Consider the following 11,578-nt stretch of genomic DNA (forward strand, 5'->3'; position numbering starts at 1 on the left):
CCCAATAGGAACTTAATATAAATAGGAGAATAAAGGAGACAGAAAAAAACACAATTTTTCATCATTGTAATTTTCGAAAATTCCCCTCCCCAGCTGAGGAGATTTTCGAATTCCTCTCCTATTCCAAAAAGGATTTCTTCTGTTGTCTGCTTTATTTAAGTCCTAGTATTCTAATAAGATCAGCCCACACCGATATTGGGATACAGCTTCGGGTACCAGAGAGAAGATTTGTGGTTTAGTACTCAAAGCATCACGTGGAGAAGAAGCTAGCCATCTTCAATTCTTTGGAGAATTAATTAGGTATTTTCTGCTCCGTAGAAAAGCATGTTTTAGGTTTCAAATATTCTTAAAGCATGATTAATTCAAGTTATGAGCATGATACATGTGATAATTACGCGAATAGCTTTTGTCTAAATAATCTGCTAAATAGATCTAACTTTTATGTGATTAATTTATGTGCCCGCTTCTGCTGCTGGTTCCAACAGTACACCCATCTGCAGGGGAGGGGTTGCAATACCGTGACTTGTGCTAGCACCATCTTCCGGTGCCCAGCGCTCTGTAACAAAGCCTTCATCATCAATTATCATATTGTGCAATATGATACACGCAGTCATGATGTCTGCGACATCATTTTCGTGCCATAGTCGAACTGGACACCGTATAATGGCCCATCGAGCTTGGAGGACTCCAAAAGCCCGCTCAACATCCTTCCTAGCACCCTCTTGTTTTTTTACAAAATAGGTCTGCTTCGGCCCAACTGGTTGTCGAATCGTCTTGACAAACACGGGCCAACGAGGATATATTCCATTGGCCAAATTGTATGCCCTGTTGTACTGCGTGCCATTGGCCACGAAGCTGACCTGCGGACCCTCACCCCGGGACTCATCATTGAAGGGATGCGATGATTGTAGAATGTTGATGTCGTTGTTCAACCCCGCGACACCAAAATACGCATGCCGATTCGCAAGCGATAGTCAAAGAACGGCTTCAAGGATCATCGTGGGATGTCGCCCTTTGAAACCAGAAGCGAATTGCCCCTTCCAAGCCACCGGGCAATTCCTCCACTCCCGGTGCATGCAATCGATGTTTCCCATCATGCCCGAAAAATGATGCACTCGTCCCGTGCATATTTATCGGGCCGGGCCTGCATTCCTCGACCGTTGGTTTCCGTAGATACTCCCCTTTGAAGATTTCTTTGATACCCTTGCAAAACTGACTCAGCGTCTTAAGGGCAGTCGTTTCGCCCATCTGCAAATATTCGTCGAACATGTCAGCAGGCCTGGCATAGGCAAGCTGCCTAATTGCCACCGTGCACTTTTGATATGTCAACAATCCGGGTCGACCGGTGGCATCATGACGCAAGGTGAAGCATCTGTACCGCTGAGACAAACAATACGCAATGTGGATGAAGAGTCGTTGCGACATTCTGAATCGCCGACGAAAAATGTTCGGCGGATAACGGGGGTTATCGCCGAAGTAGTCTTCCAGCAACCGCTGGTTGGCTCCGGCATGGTCACGGTTGATATACCGCCGACGGTAGATCGGCCGAGGGACCGCCGCCGCCTCCTCCTCCTCGTCCGCTTCAGCTTGCACCGCTGCAATGAGTTCTTCGAACTCCTCATCGATCGCTCGTTGAAAATTTTCATTGTCGGAATCCATGTTTTGAAACTAAATTGAAATCAATTGGAAAGAGTGGAGTTTGGTTTGGGGTAAAAAAAATGGAGGAGAAATGATGAATATATAAAAAAAAATTAAAAAAAATAAATAAATTCGGAGGCCAAGGACCGCGGCTCTAGGCCCCTACAGTGGTGGGCCGAGTCGCGCGCCCAAGAGCCTCGGCCTGGCCGAGAGCTCGGCCCTCTCTCGTCCACCTCGCGCCTGGACCGCCTCCGGGCCAAGGGCCGCGGCCCTCCCACTGTGGATACTCTTATAGTAAGAGTGAATCAGGATTCCTATTTGTGGACGGACTAAAATGGAAAAATGGGACTCCTATTCACGGGCGAAGGAAGTAATTATGAATTTCATATACACGTACTCCATGTTTATCGTTGTGTCATAAATCCATGAACTTCACCAAATTATAATGTTTCATATTAATGGTTTAATTCATTCGGTAATGAAACTGAAATTCAAATTATTCATTTATTTGAAGATGGAGAGCGTGTTTTGATTCGCTACTTCCTACTTGGTGGGCCCCACTTCCCTTTGTGTATTTTCTCAATCAAAATGAACACCCTCTGCTCCACTACCCCACTAGTTTTTGCACCCACACAACCCTCCCTTTCTCTCTCTCTAATATAATATGCTCTCTTATTTATATTTTCAAGATAAACTTTAGAAAATATGAATTCAAAATATTAGGGAAATATTAGTTATATTTTTATATATTAAACAGTATTAATCAAATGATTTAAAGGATAATGTGATATGCTTATAAATTTTAGGAAATGAAGAGTGCTAAAAACTATCAAACCTTTTGTTGACGGAAGGAGAGTGTGTAATGTTTCCTTTTTTGGGCGGTTTGATTTTTTTGGATATCCAATCAATGCCATCCCGAAATTTCATGTAACCCCAACCTTTTCTTTTTATTTCCATTTTCGCATCTCTGCAATATGACTCGTGCATTTAATGAAGGCTTCATTATTATTGGGATAATATATTTCTGCCTCCTAAAGTAACTTTTTCAGTCTCTAAATTTTTAAATACACTAATATGGACAATCATGAATTACTAATAAAATTAGAAAATTGTACTAGTACGATAGTAACTAAATAGTACTACTACTCCAGTAAAATATATACTAATTTAATTTATTATATTGTTTGATTAATCATTAAATGGTTTGATTCTTTAACGTTGTACTTGTTAATTATGACGTCTACCACCAAACAGCTTTATGTCATACCATGAAATGGTTTCATTATTTTTCACAATAAATCAAGCGGTTCATTTATTGCTTTTAAATTTATCTAGATGCGTTTTTCTCTATGATTAATTACTAGTGGAGTACTACTAATCAAAGAGAAATGATATGCTACCTCTATTACGGGCTCCTTATGTGAGCAGCACTCTCGTTTGACACATATTTATTGTTGTTCATTTCTATTTATCTATTTGGTTTGATTCTAATAAATTAAAATATGTTATTACAATTTTTAATTTTATAGAATTCATAAAATCAAAGCTCGATTTGCTCGATTTCTCTATAATTTCAAATAAACGAATTAAATAATAAATCAAGCTTTGATTTTTATGGATTTTGTGAAATTAAAAATTGCAATAACAATTTTTAATGTATTAGAATCAAACTAAATAGATAAATCGAAATGAACAACGCTAAATATATGTCAAACGAGAGTGGTGGCCACATAAAAAGCCCACGTAAGATATGTAGCTTATCATCCGCGTTAATAAAACAAACAAAAGTAAAATAGTCTAAATAAAATGCGTTTTTAACGACTTTCCAAAATTAGATTGAACGTTCTTCCCTACTCTCTAAGAAGATTGGATTTTTAAAAAAGAACCCTCTAAGAAGATTGGATTTTTAAATTATTTAATGATCTTTCATTGGCCTTCTTCATAACAAATAATTGACTGCCAATACCATCTCTATGTTTTATTTTATGGCTGAAAAACTTATTCTTGAAACAACGAAATCCAGTTTGAGATTAAAGCCCTTTAATTATCCATTAATTCTTAGTATTCTGTTGTGTGCAAGCTTTTGGTAAACTGTCAAAAGATGGTTATAAAGTAAATATCAGTTGAAAAGGTTGTGATTCTTTCGAGTATGGATACATTTTTGACAGATTTGTACGCTTCTTCCTGTCTTTGTCATGTGTTATTGAAATGGGTGTTGGTAGGAAATGAGAATCACTGAGTTTGGACCTCTTCATCTTTTTTCTCTCTTTGTTATTGCAAAATGCTGAAAGGGTTTTTCTGACTTCTACATTCTTCAACTCTAAATGTGTAGAAAGTTTTGGTCTTTATGTATGTTGCTCTCCCAAAAAAAGAGGGCTTTCCCCGAAGAGAGAGAGAGGTTGAACTGTAAAAGTTTAGTGTAGTAGAATTGATAGTATTTGGCAGTGGGCCTGTGCAGTGAAAAGAGGAGCTATCAAAATATGGGGTGCTTGGCCATTGGTAATTTGTAGGGATGAGTGATGGCAATTTGAGTGCTGTTTTTATCCATTCTACACTTCTGGGGTTTCTTGTTTGGTACCAAGGTGGTCTCTTTCACACTTTACACACCTCTAATTACTCTCACTACTCAATATACACTCACCAATTAAAAAGTCTCCATCTTTTTCTGTTCCATAATTGCAATTCCTTTTTTTACTAGTAAGTAAATGCTTTCGTTTTTATGATTTTCAGATATTTCTCATGCTCTCCTAACCAATATTGCCTTTTTCTCATCAATAGGGGCTCACCATTTCACACACACAGTCCAGTTCTTGAATTTGCCAAGCAAATTTCACTCATTCATCATTCACTCCACCACCACTTTCCCCCTCCTCTGTCCTTGATTGCAATAGATTGGCTAGATCCCAATTCCAAGATTTAGCTTATTTATTTCTTGATTGCCTTGTTGAGTTGTTGGTGGGAGTGGGAATAGTTCTGCTGAGGGGTGTGAAAAAAACAATCTTTTCAAGAACAAGAACTGAAATTCTAACAATCCTAGATAGATGCCTGCTGTTGATACAAGTAGCTCTCTGTGGAGTAGGGAGCAGGATATGCAGTTTGAGAAGGCAATAGCTGCTTATCCTGAGAATTCTTCAGACAGATGGGAGAAAATTGCAGCTGACGTTTCTGGGAAATCAGTGGAGGAGATTAAGCAGCACTATGAGCTCCTAGTGGAAGATGTTAGCCGCATAGAATCCGGTTTTGTTGAGGTTCCTAGCTACAATCCTTCCTCAGATGGGTCATCCAGCCTTGCTGGTGATGATGTGCCTGCTAAAAAAGGCGGCAGTTTTGGCCATTTAAACTGCGATGCCAAGTCATCCCGCTCCGATCAGGAACGCCGTAAGGGGATTGCTTGGACAGAGGATGAACATAGGTAAACTTCCATTGTTCCTCAGTTTTGACCAATTTAATGCCACTATCACATAATTTGTTTTTAACTGGAACTGTGTAGAGGATGAAAGAAACCAGGCCAGTGATGAATGCAGATTATAGCAAATTTCATTGATTTGAATGCTACTTACATCTCTAATCTGAGCCAGTGATGATTTTTTGTTACTGATTTTGCTATAACTAACTATATCTCTATCTGTATTTTGATATAAGTTGTTATTAGCAGCCCTAATGCCTAGGTTGTTGCTTTGAGTTCAGTTTCATTGATTTCTTTCTCTCTATCCACAGTTCTGCCTTTCATTCTTCTTTGCAAAGTTAAAAGCAGTGTTCCAAATCTACTGATATTGAGATAGTTTGTTGTTTGATTCATGAAAACTGGTATTCTGTGACTGCTTGTCCAATTCCAACACAAAGTCTCTATTTTTATGATTATTTTCCTTGTATATATCTTTGCTCTATGAGGAGATTGAACATTCCCAACTGCAATAGTTGCTATTTCTGCATCATCTCACCAAAACACTCCTTTTCATTCAATCACCATGTTAAGCAGTCAGGAAATTTCTGCTGTTGATTTGTAGTACTTAGTTGTTGAGTAGCTCTTGTGTGGAAACTGAGTGCTCATTTCTCTCCGTTGATCTCCTCTGTTACACGTTCTGAAAACTCGACACCAGCTACATTTAGGCAAATAGTGAGGAAAACATGGATGTGATAGTTGACTGATGGTGTCATTTTCATGACCTCTCCCAACAGATTGTTCCTCCTTGGTTTGGACAAATACGGAAAGGGTGACTGGAGGAGCATTTCTCGTAACTTTGTGGTGACGAGGACCCCCACGCAGGTGGCCAGCCACGCTCAGAAGTACTTCATCCGCCTCAACTCCATGAACAAGGACAGGAGGCGTTCCAGCATCCACGACATCACCAGCGTTGCCAATGGGGACGTGTCCGTGCCCCAAGCTCCAATCACCGGCCAGGCCAACGGAGTCCCACCTGTTAAACCCGGAAAGCAGGTGGTGGGTGGTGCAGCAGCTCATGGAGTGACCATGTATGGCGCGCCAACCATGGGGCAACCCATAGGCGTTGTCTCAGCAGTCGGGACGCCAGTGAGCCTCCCTCCACCACCACACATGGCCTATGGCGTGGGGACACCTGTCCCGATGGTGCCTGGCGCCCCGATGGCGTACCACGCCTCGGTTCACAGGTGATCATTCTCATCATCCATTGGTTGGTTCACAGGTGATCATTCTCATCATCCATTGGTGATGAATCATATGGACTGATTAGTGATTTATTTCCACTTGAGGAGTAATAAATTTTCCATTTAGAGCATCATTTTGATATTATTTTTGCTTATTAATGTGGGAAAAAAGATCTGTATAGGTGATTAGGATAATATGGTTATACTGAGACTTCAGAAATTTTAAGCATTAATTAGCTGTAGCAGAGATTTATATTAATATGAGGAAGAATGAGACTTCGTTTTTAATGGTGGAATTGGTTAACTCTTCATCTCCTTCTTGTTTCTCAGGTACCATTTCTAGTTAATAAACAGATAAAAAATTAGTACTTACTATTAAATTCTTGGAATTATATTTCTAGGAATTTTTTTATAGATAATTTAGGTAGGTAAATGCCTATAAATTGGTCCTATGACATCCAATGTCACGATATTCATTTATTGGATAGTACTATGAGACAAGATATGAATAACCAAAAAAAGAATGACATACAAGTCCAATACTTTTGCACCAACTCCTAATAATAATAATAATTATTATTATTATTGTTATTCGTTGTCATTTTATTATGGAGAATCAAAAATAATAATTGGAGTTGTAGGACTGAAGGGTCTGGTCAGGTCCGGTCGTCTACATCATTGAATCGCCACCATTAATATAATTTATTGTAATCTACATCATATAAAAATCTACAACAGCGCCCACCATTTATTATGAATCTACACCATTCATTTCCATCTATATCTTATGTAGAGAATCTACATCGTTTGAATAGACCTCTATAAAAATATAAACAGTCACAATCCTTGAACATCTACTTTTATTTAGTTGCTACTATTTTACTTCTTCTTTGAAATCTCAATCACACTATGGTGAAGATAAACATCTTTGTTATGTGTAACTTAGTATACACATTTTCCAAAATTATTCTTTTTAGAATACTTAAAACACAAACACAAAGAAAGTGAGTGAGAATACTAAAGTCGTGTTAAAGCATCTATCTGAACATTGCTACAAAAAATACTAAAGTCGTGTTACTATTCATGATATTTTGAGCAATCAATATTGACCCCAAAATGTTCTAAAATTTTAATGTAAGTTAATGCACCTAATTAAAAGCCCAAGCCCAAATAAATAATTTAATCTCAATAAAAATATCGCTGCCAAATCGGTTAGGAAAACTTACAATGTCTTTTTTACTGGACAACACAACTTTGGACAAACTGTGAACAAAGTAAATTAATGCTATTAACATTAACAAAAATAAAGTAAATAAAAAATATTCAAATAACATATCATTCCAATAAATACCACTTTTGTTTTCTATTTTACAAGATACAGCCTGAGCTTATATATCATGCGATCGCATAGTGCATTATTTAATTCAGTGGCGGATCCAGGATCCGAAAACGGAGGAGGCGGAATATATAGTAGTAGCTTGATTTAGTGCGAATATGGCTATTTTTTTCGTTGTTCGGGACAACGCCGGAGGCAAGCGGAGGAGGCGGACATGGTAGTTTTACATCCCGATAAGGGGAAAATAGTCGCGCGGAGGGGGCGACCGCCCCCTCTTGCCCCCTAGATCCGCCACTGATTTAATTCTTGGTGTGGAAAAAACATGTTAATAAAAATCATTGTTATTGTTTCCGAAAAATACAAATATAAACATGCCAAGATTAATAAAATACTAACAACTTAAGTCATGCACATGCCAAGATTTGATTCTGAATGAATTATTTAAAAGGGTATATAAACATGTAAACTTTTTCTAGATTAAAAAAGATGCACTTAAAAGAATGCTGATGTAATGGCCTACTGATTATTTTTAAAAAGTAAAAAAAAAATTGCCACTATTTTCCTTTTGTCATGCATGGTGTTTCTCAGTGTGTGACTTACATGTTAAGCAACAATTTAAATTATTATCTTATTTTTATTTTATTAGTTATTCCATATTTGCTTACCCCAACTAACTAACTTTTTCTGGTCCAACTAAATTTATCACTCTTTGATGTAAGTATAAAAAACATATATATACCTAATTCCATGTCTATGAGTCATCTAACATATCACATGCTCATCATCATTTTACTTTTTGCATGGTTTGGACGTTGCTATGCAGCCGAAAGTAATTACGATTTTATTTTTTTTTCGTATTCAAATATATTTAGTAGTGTTAAATTGAACAACTAACATATCAATTTCAAACCATTAACTTTAATTTATTCATCATTCTCAAATTTCATTTTGCACTTTCATTACCTCAGTTTCAGAGAAATCGAATAAAATAGATTTTACCAACTTTTAGGAGTTTGTCTGATTTTTATGGTAATCAGGTCCAGAGATTCCTCATTATATTTAAATCAACAATACTTCGCAAGTCAATTCTCAATATATTAAAAAAAACATTGAACCCCATAGATTAATAATCACCATATCAAGCTTATTAAAAGTTTATACTCATAAAAATAAATTTAGTATTCTTTCTTTCGCAACCAAGTCTTTCTATTTTAATTCGTCCATAAATATTAATCACCTTCTATTCATGATAATGGTAAGTTTATTTCTATATAAGATGAAAATCATTCTCCACTAATAATAATTCAATCAGTCTTTTGCTTTGTCACTCTCGTACTTTACACATTTCGGACTAAAACTCGGTCATTTGTTACCAAGTCTATTATTACACTTTACATAATTTCTTGAACATGGATCTTGAACCAAAAAAACAAAGCACTCAAAATCTTATCAAGATTCTTTTGCAAGATTGATTTTGGTAGCAAATTGGACAACCCTAATTTTGGTGGGTGCATTAAAATTTGAAGATGGTGGGATGGTTGCATCAGAAAGGGGCTAAGCCAGCTCAAAAGGTGTTGCTTACACACACATTTCCAAAAACTTGCAACATGTTTGGTCTCTCTTCTAAATTGTAAAACAGCTCATTCCTAACTTGCTATGCACCTTTTTCTTTAGGCCTCTACTCATCACATATATGTCAATTTCAGAGCTTTGCTTTGGTCCATGAATACATCAGCCCCTTTATATTGAAAGGTAGAACCCAAAAATGAATATTTTTCAATATTATCTAATCACTTTAAAGAAGCAATCAGAGAAACCAACTTTGTCAAAAAAATGAAAAAAGGCTCATATCTTCCCACCTTGCACATTTGGTGACACAAAGCTGACTCATGGAGCTAAAAAGTTGAGATTAAACCACTGCTCTTCTTCCCTTATATATTGCCTCGAAGGCATGCTCGTATCGTACCAGAGCAAGTTTCGGGCAAGGGAGAGACGAACATTCTAAAGCATCTGCGAGCAATGGAAGTGAAACATATCAGAGCGAGGTTTGGGAAGACGAGCATGCTAAAGGAACATGCTTTTGGGGCTCCGATCAGCTCATCAAAGTACGCATTCGCGTATAAGGACAGTTTGAAAGAACTTTTACCTGATCCTGCTGCACAATACCAACTGCTGCCTTCTCCGGCCAATCATTATTCCAAGATACGAACTGGTGAGCGATTCGTTCTTGATCACTCTGATATTGAAGAACAAAATGAAAACTGTTTATCTGAATCTGACCTTTACAACCTTGATGATATTGCAGATAGAGGAAATTCAGTGATTGCTAAGATGATCAAGCTCAGCAAAGCCATGGATGTCATTGCACAAGGAATCAGAGAGCATGGTATACACTCAGTGAATGTAACAGAATCTATGATCACATCTTCAATTTTTCCTGATATACAAATGTTGATGATTCCTGCAGTGAGACTAGGGCCGAAATTGAGTGAAACGGTTAAAGGAAAACTGAGTTTAGGCGCGAGGATCCTGCAGGTGGGAGGAGTCGAGAAAGTATTCAAGCAGAAATTCAATGTAACAGATGATGAGAAACTGTTGAAGGCTTCTCAATGCTATCTATCAACGACAGCCGGGCCAATAGCAGGACTCCTCTTTGTTTCAACTGAAAGAGTCGCCTTCTGCAGTGAGAGATCCATCAGAGTCTCATCCTCAAATGGAAAGCTGCTAAGAGCACATTACAAGGTAAGATCATCGCTTCGCTTCAGTGTTTCAAACTCAAATACATTTATATTTCAGCCAAAAATAAAAGTATATATACATGCAGGTGATGATCCCCCTGAGGAAGCTAAAGAGAGCACATGAAAGTGAGAACGCGAAGAAACCAGCAGAGAAGTATGTGCATCTGGTGACAGGGGACAATTTTGATTTCTGGTTCATGGGATTTCTCAACCATCAGAGAACATTAAAGTATCTCCAACAAGTAATCCACCAAGCAAGATGAGAGTTGAGACACAATGATCTTTTTGGTTTTAACCTAGTACTAGTATTTGTTGTTTCTTGTTTCTTGTTTCTTGTTTCTATCCCTCATCTTAGGATGTGTAGTGTAGATGCTAATCAGGGCTATACTCTCTATCCTGTACAATTTGTGAAAAGATATAATCTAGTACTAGCAATGATCAAATTCACTTCTTGTGAAAGATCAAAAGATCAAGGGTAGCAATTGTAATTAATATACTTGTTTCCAGTACTCAGCCACTCTGATCAAGATCAAAGAAGTCGCAGGACATTTAGTAAATATCCCACAAAAATTAACCTTACATCCTACTGGAAACTGCAATCCAGCCTCGTACCATCTTACTTCAGTTACATCAATATATTCAAGAGCTTCACAAGACTTTAAAAGCTTCCGGATTCCATCTACTGTCATTACTTAACCTCACAATCCTCAAACTCAACTTAGAATCATCTATTCCCATTTCCCAACCCCTGAAAAGCAGCATCCAACATCAACAAACTCAGCTTAGAATCATCTACTGCGTGTGCAGTGTGTAGTACAATTTAAAAAAAAATAGTTTTCTTTAAATCATAAAATTGAGATGGTATTGAATTTAATTACTATAATATAAAATAGTAATATGTTGTAGAAATTTGTTAAAATGTAAAATAACAAAAAGGGATAATGGGATGGTTACTCCTTGGCTAAATGGAGTAGTTCCTAAGGAAAACTGAATAGAATGGAAGCATAAATACCCTTCAATTCAATTGTATCAAGAATGTCATATATTGTTGTTGAGCCAATAATTTCTTTTTTACCTAAAATATCTTACTTTATTCGTCCCATAAAAATAGATACTACTACTATTTTAAAAAGGATAAGCAATTGAAGTATTGTTAGTGAAAATTGATGCTCGTCTCATTATAGAAAAAAAATACTAATAGAAGTAAACTACTCTTTTTTATGAGAGCATCCACAGTGGC

At 37.2% G+C, this 11,578-nt stretch overlaps 3 protein-coding genes across 3 annotated transcripts; 2 read left to right on the top strand and 1 right to left on the bottom strand.

The window, feature by feature from the left end:
- Positions 1 to 987: 987 nt before the first annotated feature.
- On the bottom strand, positions 988 to 1,659 carry LOC125206366. The gene has a single exon (XM_048105632.1). It carries the CDS (start codon positions 1,657 to 1,659, stop codon positions 988 to 990), a length of 672 nt encoding a protein of 223 aa, XP_047961589.1.
- Positions 1,660 to 4,261: 2,602 nt separating this feature from the next.
- Positions 4,262 to 6,552, top strand: LOC125203290 (transcription factor SRM1-like). The gene is made up of 2 exons (XM_048101602.1): positions 4,262 to 5,050; positions 5,818 to 6,552. The coding sequence occupies exons 1-2, from the start codon at positions 4,680 to 4,682 to the stop codon at positions 6,269 to 6,271; spliced, it is 825 nt and encodes a 274-aa protein (XP_047957559.1). The 5' UTR covers positions 4,262 to 4,679; the 3' UTR covers positions 6,272 to 6,552.
- Positions 6,553 to 9,408: 2,856 nt separating this feature from the next.
- LOC125204588 (putative GEM-like protein 8) lies at positions 9,409 to 10,805 on the top strand. Its single transcript, XM_048103279.1, has 4 exons — positions 9,409 to 9,812; positions 9,906 to 9,986; positions 10,068 to 10,342; positions 10,425 to 10,805. The coding sequence occupies exons 1-4, from the start codon at positions 9,620 to 9,622 to the stop codon at positions 10,599 to 10,601; spliced, it is 726 nt and encodes a 241-aa protein (XP_047959236.1). The 5' UTR covers positions 9,409 to 9,619; the 3' UTR covers positions 10,602 to 10,805.
- The last annotated feature ends 773 nt before the right edge of the window (positions 10,806 to 11,578 follow it).

This window comes from Salvia hispanica, chromosome 2 (assembly GCF_023119035.1).
Source record: "Salvia hispanica cultivar TCC Black 2014 chromosome 2, UniMelb_Shisp_WGS_1.0, whole genome shotgun sequence".
In the NCBI taxonomy this organism is placed as follows: Eukaryota; Viridiplantae; Streptophyta; class Magnoliopsida; order Lamiales; family Lamiaceae; genus Salvia; species Salvia hispanica.